General features: G+C 44.0%; 2 protein-coding genes across 2 annotated transcripts; both read left to right on the forward strand.

Annotated features, from left to right (window-relative positions):
- Nucleotides 1-12,223: 12,223 nt before the first annotated feature.
- LOC306915279 (uncharacterized protein) lies at nucleotides 12,224-14,577 on the forward strand. The gene is made up of 2 exons (XM_079492578.1): nucleotides 12,224-12,379; nucleotides 13,797-14,577. The coding sequence occupies exons 1-2, from the start codon at nucleotides 12,331-12,333 to the stop codon at nucleotides 14,525-14,527; spliced, it is 780 nt and encodes a 259-aa protein (XP_079348704.1). The 5' UTR covers nucleotides 12,224-12,330; the 3' UTR covers nucleotides 14,528-14,577.
- A 5,663-nt stretch (nucleotides 14,578-20,240) lies between these two features.
- LOC306915278 (uncharacterized protein) lies at nucleotides 20,241-22,402 on the forward strand. Its single transcript, XM_079492577.1, has 2 exons — nucleotides 20,241-20,443; nucleotides 21,400-22,402. Exons 1-2 carry the CDS (start codon nucleotides 20,395-20,397, stop codon nucleotides 22,299-22,301), a joined length of 951 nt encoding a protein of 316 aa, XP_079348703.1. The 5' UTR covers nucleotides 20,241-20,394; the 3' UTR covers nucleotides 22,302-22,402.
- The last annotated feature ends 1,071 nt before the right edge of the window (nucleotides 22,403-23,473 follow it).

Genomic DNA, 23,473 nt, shown 5'->3' on the forward strand with positions numbered 1-23,473 from the left:
TGGTTAGACATACTGACAGTGTTTTTGGGGTGCATATGATGGTTAGACATACTAACAGTGTTTTTGGGGTGCATATGATGGTTAGACATACTAACAGTGTTTTTGGGGTGCATATGATGGTTAGACATACTAACAGTGTTTTTGGGGTGCATGTGATGGTTAGACATACTAACAGTGTTTTTGGGGTGCATATGATGGTTAGACATACTAACAGTGTTTTCGGGGTGCATATGATGGTTAGACATACTAACAGTGTTTTTGGGGTGCATAAGATGGTTAGACATACTAACAGTGTTTTTGGGGTGCATATGATGGTTAGACATACTAACAGTGTTTTTGGGGTGCATATGATGGTTAGACATACTAACAGTGTTTTTGGGGTGCATATGATGGTTAGACATACTAACAGTGTTTTTGGGGTGCATATGATGGTTAGACATACTAACAGTGTTTTTGGGGTGCATATGATGGTTAGACATACTAACAGTGTTTTCGGGGTGCATGTGATGGTTAGACATACTAACAGTGTTTTTGGGGTGCATATGATGGTTAGACATACTAACAGTGTTTTCGGGGTGCATATGATGGTTAGACATACTGACAGTGTTTTTGGGGTGCATATGATGGTTAGACATACTAACAGTGTTTTCGGGGTGCATGTGATGGTTAGACATACTAACAGTGTTTTTGGGGTGCATATGATGGTTAGACATACTAACAGTGTTTTTGGGGTGCATAAGATGGTTAGACATACTAACAGTGTTTTTGGGGTGCATATGATGGTTAGACATACTAACAGTGTTTTTGGGGTGCATATGATGGTTAGACATACTAACAGTGTTTTTGGGGTGCATGTGATGGTTAGACATACTAACAGTGTTTTTGGGGTGCATATGATGGTTAGACATACTAACAGTGTTTTCGGGGTGCATATGATGGTTAGACATACTAACAGTGTTTTTGGGGTGCATAAGATGGTTAGACATACTAACAGTGTTTTTGGGGTGCATATGATGGTTAGACATACTAACAGTGTTTTTGGGGTGCATATGATGGTTAGACATACTAACAGTGTTTTTGGGGTGCATATGATGGTTAGACATACTAACAGTGTTTTTGGGGTGCATATGATGGTTAGACATACTAACAGTGTTTTTGGGGTGCATATGATGGTTAGACATACTAACAGTGTTTTCGGGGTGCATGTGATGGTTAGACATACTAACAGTGTTTTTGGGGTGCATATGATGGTTAGACATACTAACAGTGTTTTTGGGGTGCATATGATGGTTAGACATACTAACAGTGTTTTTGGGGTGCATATGATGGTTAGACATACTGACAGTGTTTTTGGGGTGCATAAGATGGTTAGACATACTGACAGTGTTTTTGGGGTGCATATGATGGTTAGACATACTGACAGTGTTTTTGGGGTGCATATGATGGTTAGACATACTGACAGTGTTTTCGGGGTGCATATGATGGTTAGACATACTGACAGTGTTTTTGGGGTGCATATGATGGTTAGACATACTGACAGTGTTTTTGGGGTGCATATGATGGTTAGACATACTAACAGTGTTTTCGGGGTGCATATGATGGTTAGACATACTAACAGTGTTTTCGGGGTGCATATGATGGTTAGACATACTAACAGTGTTTTTGGGGTGCATATGATGGTTAGACATACTGACAGTGTTTTTGGGGTGCATATGATGGTTAGACATACTAACAGTGTTTTTGGGGTGCATATGATGGTTAGACATACTAACAGTGTTTTTGGGGTGCATAAGATGGTTAGACATACTAACAGTGTTTTTGGGGTGCATAAGATGGTTAGACATACTGACAGTGTTTTTGGGGTGCATAAGATGGTTAGACATACTGACAGTGTTTTTGGGGTGCATATGATGGTTAGACATACTAACAGTGTTTTTGGGGTGCATATGATGGTTAGACATACTGACAGTGTTTTTGGGGTGCATATGATGGTTAGACATACTAACAGTGTTTTCGGGGTGCATATGATGGTTAGACATACTGACAGTGTTTTTGGGGTGCATATGATGGTTAGACATACTAACAGTGTTTTTGGGGTGCATATGATGGTTAGACATACTAACAGTGTTTTTGGGGTGCATATGATGGTTAGACATACTAACAGTGTTTTTGGGGTGCATATGATGGTTAGACATACTAACAGTGTTTTTGGGGTGCATATGATGGTTAGACATACTAACAGTGTTTTTGGGGTGCATATGATGGTTAGACATACTAACAGTGGTAGGTGAACGTTGTGTTCACCTACCATATGATGGTTAGACATACTAACAGGAAAAAGGTTCGACAACACCGTCCCTCCTGACATGCGCTGCCTGTTGACCCATTTAGACCTGATGTCGATTCAAATGTCTTCTAAATCCTGACAGTTTTCTGAAATACCCATGTTTCTATGTCGGTGGTGCTCAATATTTCATGTCAAGGACCCCCAGAATTATTTGTATTTGGCCGCCGCCCCCCATCTGAAAATATGTTGTTCCAGGGACCAACATGGTCCCAGGGAGATTTGCGCCACATTTAAAAAAAAAAACAGCAGATCTACAAGCTCGTAGCCGCGCTAGGAGCTTGTAGATCTGCTATTTTTCAATAGCTAAACTATAACACAATCCTTAAAACACCAAAAGGGGTTCCCGCCCTGCCACGCATGTTGGGAGCCACGTGTGAGTCTTAACCGGTTGTGGCAGATTAAAACGAACCTGTGGCAGGTTAAAACTAACCCGTGGCAGGTTAAAACTCACCACTGTGGCTTCCTGTGAGGTTAGGTTGAGGGTTCAGGGTATATAGGTAGGGTGTCAGACTAATGCCCTGTTGGTACGTCGGTGCGCGCATAATGTGTTGCCTCGTCTGCTAGCGCGCACATATATTTTGATCTGCTGAGTTGTGTTTGTTTGCTGGAAAATTCTCACATACTGTCTGTGTTCATTCAACCTACTGTACATGTCTGTAGCCTGGATCCAGCCCAAAGACCCCGCCCACTCTCTGAGTGGACTGAGTAAGAAAGCTACAGTCTGATAATCAGGCTAACATGTCTGTGTTCATTCAACCTACTGTACATGTCTGTGTTCATTCAACCTACTGTACATGTCTGTGTTCATTCAACCTACTGTACATGTCTGTGTTCATTCAACCTACTGTACATGTCTGTGTTCATTCAACCTACTGTACATGTCTGTGTTCATTCAACCTACTGTACATGTCTGTGTTCATTCAACCTACTGTACATGTCTGTGTTCATTCAACCTACTGTACATGTCTGTGTTCATTCAACCTACTGTACATGTCTGTGTTCATTCAACCTACTGTACATGTCTGTGTTCATTCACAGGCTGATAAAGACCAGCAATTCATGTCATACGTCTTCATCCAGATGGTGAGTTCTCGTTACATATAATAATATGACACATGACATCTAGATATTATGTTGTTGTGTATTATTGACATTTAGTATCTGGACAGTCACATATTTAGGTAAAGTGCTGCAGGCTCACTGGCAGAGAGCCATAGAGAGAGACTCATGCACCCTCTTTGCCCTTCATATATGGACATGTTTAAGTTAGCCCCACAGACAGACACGGCTGAGGACGGCTGTGGCTCAGGAGGTAGAGCAGGTCGTCCAATGATCCATGGGTCGGCGGTTCGAATCCCGGCTCCTCCTGTCTACATGTCGAAGTGTCCTTGGGCAAGACACTGAACCCCAAATTGCTCCCGATGTGCTGGTTGGTACCTTGCATGGCTTCCACCGCAATCGGTGTATGAATGTGTGAGTGAATGGGTGAATGTAATGCACTATGTAAAGCGCCTTGGATAAAGGCACTATATAAATGCACCATTTACCATTTATAATCACAGTGCGAACTCCGTCTTTTAAAGTGAACGCATATGCTGGCACTGGGAACTGGGGTTTATGCTAACAGCTAGCTCATGGGGAACACATCTGTCACTTTGACCAGTAAGCTCCGCCCTCAGATATTCCGCCATTTTGAGCAGTTTGAAAAATGCTTATACCTGATTTTCTGCCTGGATCTTTGAGATATTTGCGTGAAACGTTCTACACAGAATCTATGGACCATTATCTGAAATCCCAATTGAAGAGAAGTTTGTACGTGAAAACATGAACAGAGAACACAGTAATGAATGCCATGCTTTGTCATCAAAAACACTGAATGATTTTACTGTCATCAATGAAAGAAGTGATAGCTAGTCCTGATAGCTCAGTAGGTAGAGCTTCCGACTTTGGAACACAAGATCAAAGGTTCAAATCCGGGTACCGACAACTCAGTGCATGAGTCTTCAAGAACCCTGCCCCCCCACAATAAAAACTGACCCCGGCACAATAGCATGGTCTTCTCAAATCTAGTCTTCCATGGCTAATTGTGCATATTGTTCTTATTGCTTTATTATTGGTGGACCAAGCATGCAACATTCAAACTTACAAATTGAAAACGTCATTTTATTGTTTTATTTTTTATCAGACATTACCCGAAAATGATCAACAAGTGCATTTATCTTGTAGATCTGCTATGTCTATGTATGTTTGGAACTGGGTTTAAGTGGTTAATATAGTTTTCCCCTTCCTAGAAATGTAGTGCAGTCGAAATGATATAATTTGTCTTTGAAATGTATCCAAAGATAGAAATCGGAACAAATACTGAATGTATGTTGTTACTGTGTCTGTCCACCACTGCTAATGAGGCTGAGTGTTGTTACTGTGTCTGTCCAGCACTGCTAATGAGGTTGAGTGTTGTTACTGTGTCTGTCCACCACTGCTAATGAGGCTGAGTGTTGTTACTGTGTCTGTCCAGCACTGCTAATGAGGCTGAGTGTTGTTACTGTGTCTGTCCACCACTGCTAATGAGGCTGAGTGTTGTTACTGTGTCTGTCCACCACTGCTAATGAGGATGAGTGTTGTTACTGTGTCTGTCCAGCACTGCTAATGAGGCTGAGTGTTGTTACTGTGTCTGTCCACCACTGCTAATGAGGCTGAGTGTTGTTACTGTGTCTGTCCACCACTGCTAATGAGGCTGAGTGTTGTTACTGTGTCTGTCCAGCACTGCTAATGAGGCTGAGTGTTGTTACTGTGTCTGTCCAGCACTGCTAATGAGGCTGAGTGTTGTTACTGTGTCTGTCCAGCACTGCTAATGAGGTTGAGTGTTGTTACTGTGTCTTAGCCTGGTTAATAAACCAGACCGAATCAGCCGTTGGCAAAAAAAAAATTGCCTGCCAGGGGATTAGGGTCTGGCGAGGCTCAGTAGCACGCCTCTTTCCTACAACCGAGAACAGGTCGGGCCAATCGGGACACGGTATGCAATATGGGCGGGCTTTGGTACAGTGACGTTCAATGCTTGAGACCTTTGACTGACAGTAGCTCTGACCAATTGCGTCAAAGAGAAAATGTTTGAACCCGCCCCCCGGGAAATGAAATCCAAGTGGAGCCAGCCCAGACTAATATACCGCGACAGTGTTGTGTGATATTAGTCTGGCTTATTAGCCAGGCTAACTGTGTCTGTCCACCACTGCTAATGAGGCTGAGTGTTGTTACTGTGTCTGTCCAGCACTGCTAATGAGGCTGAGTGTTGTTACTGTGTCTGTCCAGCACTGCTAATGAGGCTGAGTGTGTGCATGTTGTTACTGTGTCTGTCCACCACTGCTAATGAGGATGAGTGTTGTTACTGTGTCTGTCCACCACTGCTAATGAGGCTGAGTGTTGTTACTGTGTCTGTCCAGCACTGCTAATGAGGCTGAGTGTTGTTACTGTGTCTGTCCAGCACTGCTAATGAGGCTGAGTGTTGTTACTGTGTCTGTCCACCACTGCTAATGAGGATGAGTGTTGTTACTGTGTCTGTCCAGCACTGCTAATGAGGCTGAGTGTTGTTACTGTGTCTGTCCAGCACTGCTAATGAGGCTGAGTGTGTGCATGTTGTTACTGTGTCTGTCCAGCACTGCTAATGAGGCTGAGTGTTGTTACTGTGTCTGTCCACCACTGCTAATGAGGCTGAGTGTGTGCATGTTGTTACTGTGTCTGTCCACCACTGCTAATGAGGATGAGTGTTGTTACTGTGTCTGTCCACCACTGCTAATGAGGCTGAGTGTTGTTACTGTGTCTGTCCACCACTGCTAATGAGGCTGAGTGTTGTTACTGTGTCTGTCCAGCACTGCTAATGAGGCTGAGTGTTGTTACTGTGTCTGTCCACCACTGCTAATGAGGCTGAGTGTTGTTACTGTGTCTGTCCAGCACTGCTAATGAGGCTGAGTGTTGTTACTGTGTCTGTCCACCACTGCTAATGAGGCTGAGTGTTGTTACTGTGTCTGTCCACCACTGCTAATGAGGCTGAGTGTTGTTACTGTGTCTGTCCAGCACTGCTAATGAGGCTGAGTGTTGTTACTGTGTCTGTCCAGCACTGCTAATGAGGCTGAGTGTTGTTACTGTGTCTGTCCACCACTGCTAATGAGGCTGAGTGTTGTTACTGTGTCTGTCCACCACTGCTAATGAGGCTGAGTGTGTGCATTTTTGCCCCCATTTTTATCCCACAATTTTTGCAACCCATTTTCCCTCTGCCAACCTGGGGAGAGCAGCGGACTGACCTCATGCTTCCTTCCATGATTCCAAGCCGCTTCTTTTCACCTGACAGGGGGGAGTTTCCCTGGTTGGATGTAGCGCGTGGAAGGAACACGTTATTCCAACCAGTTCCTTTCCCCTCCACCATGCAGGCACCCCGGCTGGCCAGGGGGAGGCAGTTTAGAGACCTGGATTACTGCATGCTTTTTGTGAGGGTACCTACCCTAGGGGACACGGGGAGAACATGTGAGGGTACCTACCCTAGGGGACACGGGGAGAACATGTGAGGGTACCTACCCCAGGGGACACGGGGAGAACATGTGAGGGTACCTACCCTAGGGGACACGGGGAGAACATGTGAGGGTACCTACCCCAGGGGACACGGGGAGAACATGTGAGGGTACCTACCCCAGGGGACACGGGGAGAACATGTGAGGGTACCTACCCTAGGGGACACGGGGAGAACATGTGAGGGTACCTACCCTAGGGGACACGGGGAGAACATGTGAGGGTACCTACCCCAGGGGACACGGGGAGAACATGTGAGGGTACCTACCCTAGGGGACACGGGAAGAACATGTGAGGGTACCTACCCTAGGGGACACGGGGAGAACATATGAGGGTACCTACCCTAGGGGACACGGGAAGAACATGTGAGGGGGAAACAAAATAAAACTTGAATCCTTCCAGGATACTACGTGAGTGCTGGTATTATTTTCTATAAGACTGTATGTTCCAGAACTGTGCACCCGTGCACCCTAACTGTATGTTCCAGAACCGTGCACCCGTGCACCCTAACCCTAACCCTAACTGTATGTTCCAGAACCGTGCACCCGTGCACCCTAACCCTAACCCTAACTGTATGTTCCAGAACCGTGCACCCGTGCACCCTAACCCTAACCCTAACTGTATGTTCCAGAACCGTGCACCCGTGACATTATGACGTGGAAATACTCAACCGAGTGCATGCATTTACCTTCCTCTTCAAGTTACCTACCCTAGGGGACATGGGGAGAACATGTGAGGGTACCTACCCTAGGGGACACGGGGAGAACATGTGAGGGTACCTACCTTAGGGGACACGGGGAGAACATGTGAGGGCACCTACCTTAGGGAATACGGGGAGAACATGTGAGGGCACCTACCTTAGGGAATACGGGGAGAACATGTGAGGGCACCTACCTTAGCGAATACGGGGAGAACATGTGAGGGCACCTACCCCAGGGGACACGGGGAGAACATGTGAGGGTACCTACCCTAGGGGACACGGGGAGAACATGTGAGGGCACCTACCTTAGGGAATACGGGGAGAACATGTGAGGGCACCTACCTTAGGGAATACTGGGAGAACATGTGAGGGCACCTACCTTAGGGAATACGGGGAGAACATGTGAGGGCACCTACCTTAGGGAATACGGGGAGAACATGTGAGGGCACCTACCTTAGCGAATACGGGGAGAACATGTGAGGGCACCTACCTTAGGGAATACGGGGAGAACATGTGAGGGCACCTACCTTAGGGAATACGGGGAGAACATGTGAGGGCGCCTACCTTAGGGAATACGGGGAGAACATGTGAGGGCACCTACCTTAGGGAATACGGGGAGAACATGTGAGGGCACCTACCTTAGGGAATACGGGGAGAACATGTGAGGGCACCTACCTTAGGGAATACGGGGAGAACACGTGAGGGCACCTACCTTAGGGAATACGGGGAGAACATGTGAGGGCACCTACCTTAGGGAATACGGGGAGAACATGTGAGGGCACCTACCTTAGGGAATACGGGGAGAACATGTGAGGGCACCTACCTTAGGGAATACGGGGAGAACATGTGAGGGCACCTACCTTAGGGAATACGGGGAGAACATGTGAGGGCACCTACCTTAGGGAATACGGGGAGAACATGTGAGGGCACCTACCTTAGGGGATACGGGGAGAACATGTGAGGGCACCTACCTTAGGGAATACGGGGAGAACATGTGAGGGCACCTACCTTAGGGAATACGGGGAGAACATGTGAGGGCACCTACCTTAGGGAATACGGGGAGAACATGTGAGGGCACCTACCTTAGGGAATACGGGGAGAACATGTGAGGGCACCTACCTTAGGGAATACGGGGAGAACATGTGAGGGCACCTACCTTAGGGAATACGGGGAGAACATGTGAGGGCACCTACCTTAGGGAATACGGGGAGAACATGTGAGGGCACCTACCTTAGGGAATACGGGGAGAACATGTGAGGGCACCTACGTTAGGGAATACGGGGAGAACATGTGAGGGCACCTACCTTAGGGAATACGGGGAGAACATGTGAGGGCACCTACCTTAGGGAATACGGGGAGAACATGTGAGGGCACCTACCTTAGGGGATACGGGGAGAACATGTGAGGGCACCTACCTTAGGGAATACGGGGAGAACATGTGAGGGCACCTACCTTAGGGAATACGGGGAGAACACGTGAGGGCACCTACCTTAGGGAATACGGGGAGAACATGTGAGGGCACCTACCTTAGGGAATACGGGGAGAACATGTGAGGGCACCTACCTTAGGGAATACGGGGAGAACATGCAAACTCCACACAGGAAGGCCCTTTCGCCAACTCCACCTGTGGTATGAGTGCTGATGACGCGGAGGAGAGAACACGCCCACAGCGCCCCCAGCTGGAATCAAACCCGTAATAAGAGGTATTCAGTTATTTGATGAACAAATTTCAGTTTTCAAACATACCATTGCTGACAAATGGATATTAAATATGGTGTACCAAAGCCTAAAGCCATACAGAAATCACACAAGCCTCACCAACATTTTAGTTAATGTTGTTAAAAAATAAGATTTTTGTATAAAGCACAGAGAATAATTCATTTTGACCAATATAAAACTATATTGGTCAAAATTCATTTTGACCAATATAGTTTTCATTTATTTTTTGTCACATTTTAGTCACCTGGAATGCTTTAGTATTAGTCTAGTTTCAGTCGACTAAATATAAGATTTTAGTCGACTAAATCTACAGTTGATTTAGTCGACTAAAATGTATTTTGGCAAGCCTTGATGCCGTCGTAATGACTGATATTACACTTGCTGAAAATAGCTGATCTACAAGCTCACAACGCGCCGTGAGCTTGTAGATCGGCTATTTTCAGCATTCCACCAAGTGTAAAATGACTGGATCTCTTGTCCACTAGTCCCTTCCTAACATGTTAATCTAGTTTTTATTTGTTGACGAAATTGTCAACATATTTTGTCTTCGTTTTAGTCATCATAGCTGAGTTTTCATTTAGTTTCCATTTAGTTTTCGTCAGTGTTTTTTCACTGACGAAAAAATATTTTTCGTCATAGTATTATAGTCGACGAAATCAACACTGAATATAACCCATGATTGTACCTTCGACAGGCAGCCTCTGTAGACATTTTTAAAGCGCAGCTCAAGACCCACTTCTACACTCTTGCTTTGAATTGATCTTTTAATTTTTTGTTATTCATGTCCTCACTGTATTGCATTACTGCTCTTGTTTTTTTAATGTTTATGCCTTGCTTTTCTTTTCTTTTTTTTCTCCATTGCTCTGTAAAGCACTTTGAGCTGCATTTTATGTCATGAAAGGAAAGATGCTATACAAATAAAGTTTTATTATTATTATTATTATTATTATTATTATTATATGAACAGTCAGTGAATTATTATTATTATTTTTTAATGTTCTGTTTATTCATTTTTTGTTTTTTACGAAGTAAATTGAGAAATACAAACAGAGTAACAAATACAAAAAACTAAAACACACACAACAAAACACAAATTCCAAATCAAGACAACCAAAGAACATTCAAAACAAAACTAAATAAAACAAATATATATAAAAAAATAAAAAAAATAAAACAACTCCAATATAGTCAATATACAAAGCAGTTCATGGTCACAAACATCATCCAGACAAGACAGATAGTCCAAACTTTCCCATCCAATGACAGACAGATCAAAATGTACTTAAAGTACTAAAAGTACTCGCATTCAGTAGTCAGAAAGAACCTGCTGTCAGGGACCAATCAGAAGTCTGACAAAGGGTGTCCAAACTTCCCCATCCAATAACAGTTGTGAGGTGAGCAACTCTTCCACTCATTAGTGCTGATCATGAACAGCTGTGTGGGACCAGCAGCAAGCCTCAAAACCTCTGCTGACGGCCAGTCAGACACTGGCCGCGGTTACATGCAGGCTGATCATTCCGAATAAATACTTCCGAATAAAATACATCCGAAGTAATGTTTTTTGCTGCGTGTTTACATGGGAAATGGTCATTCCGAATGAGCGTTTACAAGGAGATGTGATATAAGACATGATACATGTTAATTCACGTGATGGACACGTGTTGGACACATAAAATATAGGCAGTTCATTCATTATGTGAAAGACGATACTTTGAAATCCCATCATTTCATTCTGCAGTAGCTTTGAGGCTGCTGGTTGGATAGGGGCGGGCGTATATGTTTACCGTATTTTATTCCCCACCCGCTGCGGCTCCCCTTCTCCGCTGGGAAGGTGATCATCTCGTTTTTATTTGTACTTTATTATCTACACTACAGCACGGCCAGGGCACGCACACTGATTATTATTGTATCAAGCGTCGCTCGTTATTTTTGAGAGGAGAGAGAGAGAGAGAGAGAGAGACTGTTGAACACACACACACACACACACACACACACACACACACACACACACACATCGCATTTATCAAGTTTTCGCTGTGCGCCTCACAAGGCTATTGGGTTTATTTGTGATTCGTCTTTGCACAATGACGTTTTGGTTGCAACTTGAAATAGGCAAGTTATAGCCTATGAAAGTTTAAAGGGATAGGATGGACATTATAGCGATAATAGCGTATTCTTGGGACTGTGTGTGTGTGTGTGAGAGATTACTGAACAGCGGACTGACGGAATTTCGTCCTCTCTCTCCTCCGTCTTTCTGTGAGTCCCCCATGCACTTAGCCTACAGTAGCATGAAGCATCCAGATACATATAGGCTGGCTATATAACCTATAGGCCTATCAAACATGTTTGAAAATTATCAGAGTGATCATCAACTCGGGACGGTTGGATCTTTGAACACTCACAGATCAGGGGGATCATCATCACCACTGCTGCTGCAGCCTGCTCCACGTTTTTTTTGTGTGTAGGCTATTTCGGATCTGCAAAATGCACGAAATAACGCGCTCTATGTGCAAACTCCTCGGCGCGCCTTGGATATGAGCGCCTTGGAGTTGGAGCACCTTGGAAATGAGCATGCTCAGAAAGACCAGAATGAATTTACATCCGAAGCAGTGTATACATGAGTCCAACTTTCGGCCAATCGCATTCAACATCGGAATAATCCGGCCAGTGACATCGGAATGGTTTTTAAATCGCATCGAGCATTTTCATTCGGATTTACGTTTTTGTAGGTGTTTACATGACAACGTTTAATAGGATTTAACTTCTATTCGGAATTAAGAGGGGTTGAAAGACCTCATGTAAACGTACCCACTCACTTCTTCCTCAGAACCTGTGCTGAGGGCCAGTCAGACACTCACTTCTTCCTCAGAACCTCTGCTGAGGGCCAGTCAGACACTCACTTCTTCCTCAGAACCTCTGCTGAGGGCCAGTCAGACACTCACTTCTTCCTCAGAACCTCTGCTGAGGGCCAGTCAGACACTCACTTCTTCCTCAGACAGTGGCAGCCATGATAGGCACTTTTGTTCTTGCTGGTCTTCTCGGTCTTCTTGCCCCAGGTCAAGAGCTTTAAATTGGTTTGGTTCCAATGTGCATTTTAATACTAAATTGGTGTGAGTTATTTTTTTCCATGTGCTGCTTTCTTTCATTTTAGCAATTTTAGCTATTTTTGTGGTGGAGGCATTCAAACATGGGGCTAAATACATGTTTATTTTTACAAAGTTTTACAGAGATTTCAGTATTATTTACTATAGTCCTACTAGACCCCAGGAAATTATATCTGGCCACATAAGATCATGGGATCTACTAAATGTGACATTCAATAGATCATGTGATCTTTTGTGGCCAGGTGTAATTTTCTGGGGTCTAGTAGGACTATAGTAAATATTTAAAAAATAAATTGCAAACATTTTGTAAAAAAAAAAAAACATATTTAGCCCCATGTTCGATTGCCCCCTGTCAAAAGGCTAAAATCGCTAAAACAAAATAAAGCAGCAAATTAAAATAAATATACGCTCTTTACTAACAACCTAGCCGCAACTTGCAACGCTACATTTTTTTTTTTATGATTGGATGAATCTAGAGTTGCAATACCCTCCATTGACTCCCCGCTCATCCAATTTGGTTCTCTTTCAATCTGCCGAGCTTGTTTTTCCTAAAAATCCACCGTTGAGATGTTATGAGCTACTTTCTGTCAAGACATCCTCTGCTGGTGTTGCAGTTTGGAAGCACTCGTTTTTGTTAACGGGCTGTGCTGCTGCCTCCTGCATTATGTTCAAATTCGACCGCAGGGCCGTTCAGTGACATACGACGAGTGCTTCCAAACTCCAGCACTTAGAAAAATAATCACCTGCACAGAATTTCTTGACAGAAAGTAGCTCATAACATGTCTATGGTGGATTTTTATGAAAAACAAGCTCGGCAGATTGAAAGAGGATAATTCAAGCTTGGACTACAGCTGCAATGTTGGTGAGGTTAACGTTGTTTAACACAAGCAGATCGCAGTTTCAATACCCTCCATTGACATCCCATTGATCCAAATTGCATTTCCCATCTGCTTGTGTTAAACAACGTTAACCTCACCAACATTGCAGCTGTAGGCAAAGCTTGAATGTTCCAAACTGCAAATCCACCGTAGACATGTTATCCGCTTCTTTCTGTCAAATTATGTGCAGGTGATTCTTTTTCTAAGTGTTGGGTTTTGGAAAAGCTTGTCGAATAAGTAATTGGAAATTAAAACAAACCAGTGTTGTGCCCTTTGTTTGTCAAGATAAACCAGCTGAGTTGTTGTGTCTGAGGCTTAAAGGTTTTTAAATACTTTTTTGAAATGTCTACGGCAAAATGAATGGGAAATTATCTCCTGGACCGGTGCCCTCGAAGGGGGCAAATATTGGATGGCTCTAACTTTATTTGTCTATTCCCCTGTTTATAAAAAAAAGTCATTAGCTGTATTAACTCCATGTCTTGTGCCAACAGGATTCTACACGATTCCATTCAACACGACCATGGTTGATGACATGAGTGCTGGGACCAACACGACCATGGTTGATGACATGAGTGCTGGGACCAACACGACCATGGTTGATGACATGAGTGCTGGGACCAACACGACCATGGCTGATGACATGAGTGCTGGGACCAACACGACCATGGTTGATGACATGAGTGCTGGGACCAACACTACCATGGTTGATGACATGAGTGCTGGGACCAACACGACCATGGTTGATGACATGAGTGCTGGGACCAACACGACCATGGTTGATGACATGAGTGCTGGGACCAACACGACTGAGGCTGCCGGGGCGGAGGCTGTCGAGCCGGCCGAGAAGGCGGCGGTGGCCTGGAAGGAGGCCTGGAATGCGGTCTGGGCTAAGCCCTGGAATGAGGCATGGAATAAGTCCTGGAAGGAGGCCTGGATGGCAGTCTGGGATAAGCCCTGGAATAAGACATGGAAGGAGTCCTGGGACAAGGCTGTGAAGGCGGCTGAGGCGGCGGCGGAGAAGGCTGAGAAGGCGGCGGCATGGAAGGAGGCCTGGGCGGAGGCCTGGATGAAGGCCTGGGCGGAGGCCTTTAATAAGCCCCCCTTGAAGGCGGGTGTGAAGGAGGCCTGGATGAAGATCGCGCAGGAGGCCAGGAAGGAGGCCTGGAAGGAGGCAGAGGAGGCCCAGAAGGAGACAGAGACGGCGGAAGACCTTGAGAAGTGACTGAAATCATGATGAGCGGCCGGCAACATTTGACTTCATCACTTGATCAGGATGTTTGGCAATATCATGTCTATTGACTTCAATTAAAAGTTTTTAAACTTATCATTGTGTCCTCCTTCTTTCCCCATGTTTAACGTGAGACAATTTACTAAAATATGGGTTCAAGCTGTAACATTTGAATATTCGAGGTTGAGTAAATCCCATCTTAAAACGTCCATTTAACCACTTAGACCAGGGGTGGGCAACTTTGACAATGGAGAGGGCCACTATATTTCCACTCCCTGCATATCAGTTTAGTTTATTTTGGTCATAGAATGAACATTGACTTCATTAATTTAATTTGATCATCATAACTTTGCATTTAGGATAGGCATTACGCCTATCCTATTTACACCTAGAGACTTGTCAGGGAAGAAATTATAGATTACTGTCGTAGCAAAAATAGCTGATCTACAAGCTCAAAATGTGCTATTTTTGAATTGGAATCCTGAATAATCTTTTGCTATTTTTTTAATTGGAATCCTGAATAATCTTTTGCTATTTTTGAATTGGAATCCTGACATTTTTTATTTCATTTCAGCATTTAGTTTAACTTTATGAACTACTGGTAAATACATTGGACAAAAACAATACTAACATTTTAATACTAGTAATTAGCTGAAATCATCATATCAATGTTTGGATATTAACATGAGGGCCACATGTGGCCCCCGGGCTGCCAGTTGCCCATGTATGACTTGTCTTGGACCCTCAATACTTAGTGAAATGGTTAGCACTATATACTTAATGCATTTGTTTTCCCTCCTTTACACAAAATCTATGAACTAAGCTTTCCCCCAAAATGCAAACCTTTATGCTGAGTGGCAGAAAGGTGATGCAGCCCATCTGTGTTTGGCTCTCCTGCCGTTTCTGGGTCCTCTCCTGAAGTTCAGCTACTCAGGCTTCTGCTTCAGAAAGTCAGTGGTGGAAACGGTACTCAATTGTTTTACTTCAATCAATCAAACTTTATTAAAGCCACAAGGTCCATAGTGACATAAAAAAAACCATACAAATACAGAGACAAGCAAAAGGCAGACATTGTCTACATAAAATCACAAATGCATACTATACAGGCTTACACGCCAATGGTTCCACAGTTTAGAAACAAACCTGACAACTCAACAAAAGGGTTAGTCAGAATAACAATAATGCTGTTGACGGAACCAGACAGCCTACACATACATTTTGTACATGAGGTTCCTTCAGCACAGCTGAGCAGGTGTGTACGCCGATGCTGACAAACTTTCCGCTTGCACTGCTGCACCGTGGCACTTTAAGCAGCAGTCGGATGTCTCACTGCTGCACCGTGGCACTTTAAGCAGCAGTCTCATGGCATCATTATAAAAGACACACTGAGTCTCTGGCTGCATACTGCTCTTTTTGTAGTGCCGCCACAAGTGGGCAGTATACATAGGTGTGCAAAAAGATTTAAATAGATGGAGTGCCATGATTTTTCAAAAAAGTGTACAGTATTTGTTAAAATGTCTTTTTTTGTGGGCAACCCCACCAGTTCATTAAGTTTTCCTGGTGGTGGGTGGTGATGGGTGGTGATCCACCTGAACTGAATAATAATAATAATAATAATAATAATAATAAAACTTTATTTGTATAGCACCTTTCATGACATGAAATGCAGCTCAAAGTGCTTTACACAAAAAAGAAAAGAAAGGCAGGGCATAAACAATACAGTGAGGACATGAATAACATTTTTTTTAAAAGACAAATAAATCAATTAAAAGCAAGGGTGTAAAAGTGGGTCTTGAGCTGAGCTTTAAAAATGTCTACAGAGGCTGCCTGTCGAAGGTACAGTGGGAGTTTGTTCCACGCCGTCGGCCCGTAGAAGCAAAAAGCTGCTTCCCCGTATTTTTTAGTTGCCATTTTTTTAGGCAAAGCGAGCAGGCCAGCAGTGGAAGACCTTAGGGGGCGGTTTGGGACATATTTCGGCAGGCAGTCATGTAGGTAGGAAGGTGCGAGACCATTGAGAGCTTTATAAACAAGTAAAAGAATTTTAAAATCAATCCTAAAAACAACCGGAAGCCAGTGCAATGAGGCCAAGACTGGAGTAATATGTTCTCTCATCTTAGTTCTAGTTAAGACTCTGGCTGCTGCATTTTGGACAAGTTGTAATCTGTCAGTTGATTTCTTAGGCAATCCAGAAAAAAGTGCATTGCAGTAATCAAGCCGAGAAAAAACAAAGGCGTGGATTAGCGTTTTTGCATCGTCCAGTGACAAATAGGCTCTGATTCGTGCAATATTTCTAAGATGAAAAAAGGCAATCTTGGTAACATGATTAATGTGTGAATTAAAATTCAGTTCAGAATCAATAGTGATCCCCAAGTTCTTTACTGTACTGTTACTTTCTACAGTCAGGTTGCCAAGTCGGCTTTTTATCGATTCTTTCTGCTCACTAGAACCGATTATGAGAACTTCTGTCTTATCCTCATTTAGCTTGAGAAAGTTCTCACTCATCCAGCATTTAATGCTAGACAGACAGGTCAACAGCGGGTCTAAGGCACAGAGATCATCTGGAGCTACAGAAAGATATAGTTGGGTATCATCAGCATAGAAATGAAAATTGACTCCGTGATTGGTAATGAGTTCTCCCAATGGCAGTATATACAGGGAGAATAACAGAGGACCAAGAATCGAGCCCTGTGGAATACCAGAACCGATGTTGTGTTTGTCCGAGTCAAACTCAGCTAGATTGACAAAATAGCTTCTGTTTGTTAGGTAGGAGGAAAACCAGGACAGGGCCGTGCCAGACAGGCCTACCCAGTGCTCCAGACGCTGTATTAAAATTGAATGGTCAATCGTGTCAAATGCAGCCGTTAGATCTAGAAGTAAAAGAACGGAAACATGTTTCTTGTCAGCAGACACCCTAAGATCATTCATTACTTTTACAAGTGCTGTTTCTGTGCTGTGGCCTTTCCTAAAGCCAGATTGGAATTTGTTATGCACATTGTTGTTCTGTAGAAACACATCCAATTGATGAAAGATGCATTTTTCTAAAACCTTGCCCAGAAAGGGCAGATTAGAAATGGGTCGGTAGTTACCCAGCACAGAGGGATCAAGATTGTGTTTCTTGAGTAAGGGCCTAACTACAGCCGTCTTCAGTGAGTCTGGAAAGACGCCTGATTGTAGAGAGCTGTTTACAATTTTTAGGATATCTCCAATCACACTGTCTAAAACCTCTTTGAGAAAGGTGGTGGGAATTGTGTCCAATGAACAGGAGGATGATGTCATCTGAGATATGGTTTTTCGGAGTTCGTCTTCATCAATTGTACAGAAAGACAATAGGCTCCCCCTGGAGAGATCAACCCTGGCACCATTAGCTGCTGTTTGAGGGCTTGAGCTAGCAGCAGCACCATTCATAATATCAGCTCTAATGTTACAAATTTTGTTATCAAAAAAGCATGCAAACTCATTACACTTAGCTTTAGAAGCCGGGAACGACTGCTTGTAGGACTGGGGGGGGGGGGGTAAAAGTCGTTCAATGGTAGAGAATAAGACTCTGGCATTTTTCTTGTTCTCATTAATAATGCCAGAGAAATAAGCCTGCCTTGCCAGACGCAGGGCTTTGTTATAGGCGACTGTTGACTTTTTAAGAATCTCTAGGTGGATGGTGAGTTTGTTTTTTCTCCAAGCTCGCTCAGCTCTACGACAATCTTGCTTCAGTGAACGTGTATGCTCATTTATCCAGGGTGTTACTCTGGTGTTCTGTTTCTTTTTAGTTTTCATAGGAGCCACTATGTCAAGAGCTGACTCTAGTTTAAGATTAAACATTTGGACCATATCATTCACTGGGGGAGTATCGGATAGGGGGGGGCAGATGACGAGAGAACTCGTTGGCTGCAGATGAGCTAAAAAAACGCTTTTTTATAGTATATTCAGTGATGTTTTTCTCTAGATCAGAGACAGTCATATTAAAACACAGCAAATAGTGGTCTGATAGCTCAGGCATTTCAATAGTCCTTTCAACAGTGAGTTCAGACCTCTAGAAATCACCAGGTCCAGAGTGTGCCCCTGTTTATGTGTAGGCCCAACAACATGTTGGATGAACTCAAAGGAGTGCAATAACTCTAAGAAACCCAGAGCCACCGCATTTGAAGCATCGTCCAGGTGTAGATTAAGATCACCTGAGATAAGAGTTCTGTCATAGTTAGTGGAACAGATAGATAAAAGTTCTGATATTTCTGTTAGAAATACAGCTTTGCTGCACTTTGGAGGACGATAAATGCTGATCATTGGGATAGAGGACTGACCCTGCAGTATTGTGGCCTGGTATTCAAAGGATGAAAACCTGCCGAGAGTCAGAGCCTTGAATTTTAAAGTGTCTGAAAAAATTATTGCCAGTCCACCTCCTTTCTTAGCCTCGCGAACAGAGTGGATGAAACTGTAGTTTGCGGGACAGGCTGGCGCTAGAAGAACAGCTCCATCCGAGCCAAGCCATGTCTCTGTTAGAAAGATAATATCTAGCTTCTCTTTACATATTATATCATTTACAGAAGAGGACTTATTTGTTAATGACCTGATGTTAAACAAGGCAAGGTTTAGCTTGTTATCAGATTTTTGGGGACTGTGATGCCTGTGAGGTACATTAACCAAGCAGCATTCTCTCTTCAGGCTACTCCTTGTCTTGGACAATCTATTTGAAATAACAGTGGAAATGTTGTGAACCTCAACCTGTACGGTGATTGAAACACCAGGCTTTCTAGAAGCAAGGGGTCCATACATGTTTGTTGCTACGCATAATGGACCCTGTTCATATCAGTGATCAAATGTATTTTCTAGGCTATATGGGCGTGGCATATAGCGTGGGATTAACTCTGGCCATGGTACCTCTCCCTGTGGCCATGGTACCGCTCGCATTTTGGGCTGTTGGGCTGGCCGTATGGTAAGGGGGGTCAGCCTTACTCCAGCGTTTATCAGGTCCATCATGCCCGGAGTGAATTTGAGGAGATGTATTGGTGAAGGAGTTTGAAATTCCTCCATTCGACTGTCATTGATGGACCTCTCGGCGGCCTCAGTATCCTCTCCACCAGTGGACCCTGTGACTTCACGCTCTGTGAGTTTATCTCCACCAGGGGGCGCTGTGACTCCACGCTCCAATGAAGCTGCACCCACAGCTGTAGTTGTATGATAAAGGGGGAGGGGTTAGGGGAGGGGCTGATAATGTGATGTCACTATATTACTGTTTTTGTTACTGTTTGACTGTCAAGGGTTCAGCCTCCAGGAAGAAACCCTAAATACAAAGGGAATACATCATTGCACATAAAAACGACTCCAGGGTGTCTAATGAAGTACTGTCACCTCATACACATGAAAATCTGGACAAATTAGAACTACTAAACTACTAAAAATAGAACTACTCTGTTACAAGTAAAAGTACGGAATTTAAAATGTACTTGAGTAAAAGTATCGGTATCAAAATGTACTTAAAGTACTAAAAGTAAAAGTACTCATATAGGCGGAACCAGGGCGGGATAAGTCAGAAAGAGCCTGCTGGTTAGTCAGTCAGGGACCAATCAGAAGTCTGACACAGGGTGTCCAAACTTTCCCATCCAATGACAGACAGTCATGTGAGGTGAGCAACTCTTCCACTCATTAGTGCTGATCATGAACAGCTGTGTGGGACCAGCAGCAAGCCTCAAAACCTCTGCTGACGGCCAGTCAGACACTCACTTCTTCAAAACCTCTGCTGAGGGCCAGTCAGACACTCACTTCTTCCTCAGAACCTCTGCTGAGGACCAGTCAGACACTCACTTCTTCCTCAGAACCTCTGCTGAGGGCCAGTCAGACACTCACTTCTTCCTCAGACAGTGGCAGCCATGTTAGGCACTTTTGTTCTTGCTGGTCTTCTCGGTCTTCTTGCCCCAGGTAAAGAGCTTTAAATTGGTTTGTTTCCAATGTGCATTTTAATACTAAATTGTTTTAGAACGCTCTTTACTAACAACCTAGCCGCAATTTGAAACGCTAGATTTTTTTATGATTGGATGAATCTAGAGTTGCAATACCCTCCATTGACTCCCCACTCATCCAATTTGGTTCTCTTTCAATCTGCCGAGCTTGTTTTTCATAAAAATCCACCGTAGAGCTGTTATGAGCTACTTTCTGTCAAGACATCCTCTGCAGGTGTTGCAGTTTGGAAGCACTCGTTTTTGTTAATGGGCCGTGCTGCTGCCTCCTGCATTATGTTCAAATTCGACCGCAGGGCCGTTCAGTGACATACGACGAGTGCTTCCAAACTCCAGCACTTAGAAAAATGATCACCTGCACAGAATTTCTTGACAAAGTAGCTGTTGCTTGTGCAGTAGCCGCATTGCAACACCGTTTTTTTGTTTAAATAATGGGATGAATCTAGAGTTTCAATACCCTCCATTGACATCCCATTGATCCAAATTGCATTTCCCATCTGCTTGTGTTAAACAACGTTAACCTCACCAACATTGCAGCTGTAGGCAAAGCTTGAATGTTCCAAACTGCAAATCCACCGTAGACATGTTATCAGCTTCTTTCTGTCAAGAAATTATGTGCAGGTGATTCTTTTTCTAAGTGTTGGGTTTTGGAAAAGCTTGTTGAATAAGTAATTGGAAATTAAAACAAACCAGTGTTGTGCCCTTTGTTTGTCAAGATAAACCAGCTGAGTTGTTGTGTCTGAGGCTTAAAGGTTTTTACATTTTTTGAAATGTCTATGGCAAAATGAATGGGAAATTATCTCCTGGACCGGTGCCCTCGAAGAGGGCAAATATCGGATGGCTCTAACTTAATTTGTCTATTCCCCTGTTTATAAAAAAAGTCATTAGCTGTATTAACTCCATGTCTTGTGCCAACAGGATTCTACACGATTCCATTCAACAAGACTATGGCTGCTGACATGAGTGCTGGGACCAACAAGACCATGTTTGCTGACATGAGTGCTGGGACCAACAAGACCATGTTTGCTGACATGAGTGCTGGGACCAACAAGACCATGTTTGCTGACATGAGTGCTGGGACCAACAAGACCATGTTTGCTGACATGAGTGCTGGGACCAACGAGACCATGGTTGATGACATGAGTGCTGGGACCAACGAGACCATGTTTGCTGACATGAGTGCTGGGACCAACAAGACCATGTTTGCTGACATGAGTGCTGGGACCAACAAGACCATGTTTGCTGACATGAGTGCTGGGACCAACAAGACCATGTTTGCTGACATGAGTGCTGGGACCAACAAGACCATGTTTGCTGACATGAGTGCTGGGACCAACAAGACCATGTTTGATGACATGAGTGCTGGGACCAACACGACCATGGTTGATGACATGAGTGCTGGGACCAACACGACCGAGGCTGCCGGGGCGGAGCCGGCCGAGAAGGCGGCGGTGGCCTGGAAGGAGGCCTGGAATGCGGTCTGGGCTAAGCCCTGGAATGAGGCATGGAATAAGTCCTGGAAGGAGGCCTGGATGGCAGTCTGGGATAAGCCCTGGAATAAGACATGGAAGGAGTCCTGGGACAAGGCTGTGAAGGCGGCTGAGGCGGCGGCGGAGAAGGCTGAGAAGGCGGCGGCATGGAAGGAGGCCTGGGCGGAGGCCTGGATGAAGGCCTGGGCGGAGGCCTTTAATAAGTCCCCCTTGAAGGCGGGTGTGAAGGAGGCCTGGATGAAGATCGCGCAGGAGGCCAGGAAGGAGGCCTGGAAGGAGGGAGAGGAGGCCCAGAAGGAGACAGAGACGGCAGAAGACCTTGAGAAGTGACTGAAATCATGATGAGCGGCCGGCAACATTTGAGTTGATCAGGATCAGGATGTTCGGCAATAATCATGTCTATTGACTTCAATTAAAAGTTTTTAAACTTATCATTGTGTCCTCCTTCTTTCCCCATGTTTAACGTGAGACAATTTACTAAAATGTGGGTTCAAGCTGTAACATTTGAATATTCGAGGTTGAGTAAATCCCACATTGACTTCATTAATTTAATTTGATCATCATAACTTTGCATTTAGGATGGGCATTATGCCTATCCTATTTACACCTAGAGACTTGTAAGGGAAGAAATTATAGATTACTGTCGTAGCAAAAATAGCTGATCTACAAGCTCAAAATGTGCTATTTTTGAATTGGAATCCTGAATAATCTTTTGCTATTTTTGAATTGGAATCCTGAATAATCTTTTGCTATTTTTGAATTCGAATCCTGACATTTTTTATTTCATTTCAAATGCATTTAGTTTAACTTTATGAACTACTGGTAAATACATTGGACAAAAACAATACTAACATTTTAATACTAGTAATTAGCTGAAATCATCATATCAATGTTTGGATATTAACCTGAGGGCCACATGTGGCCCCCGGGCTGCCAGTTGCCCATGTATGACTTGTCTTGGACCCTCAATACTTAGTGAAATGGTTAGCACTATATACAGTACAATGCATTTGTTTTCCCTCCTTTACACAATCTATGAACTAAGCTTTCCCCCAAAATGCAAACCTTATCTGCCGAGTGGCAGAAAGGTGATGCAGCCCATCTGTGTTTGGCTCTCCTGCCGTTTCTGGGTCCTCTCCTGAAGTTCAGCTACTCAGGCTTCTGCTTCAGAAAGTCAGTGGTGGAAACGGTACTCAATTGTTTTACTTCAATCAAACTTTATTAAAGCCACAAGGTCCATAGTGACATAAAAAAAACCATACAAATACAGAGACAAGCAAAAGGCAGACATTGTCTACATAAAATCACAAATGCATACTATACAGGCTTACACGCCAATGGTTCCACAGTTTAGAAACAAACCTGACAACTCAACAAAAGGGTTAGTCAGAATAAGAATAATGCTGTTGACGGAACCAGACAGCCTACACATACATTTTGTACATGAGGTTCCTTCAGCACAGCTGAGCAGGTGTGTACGCCGATGCTGACAAACATTCCGC

This window comes from Electrona antarctica, assembly GCF_951216825.1.
Source record: "Electrona antarctica genome assembly, chromosome: 22".
Lineage (NCBI taxonomy): Eukaryota > Metazoa > Chordata > Actinopteri > Myctophiformes > Myctophidae > Electrona > Electrona antarctica.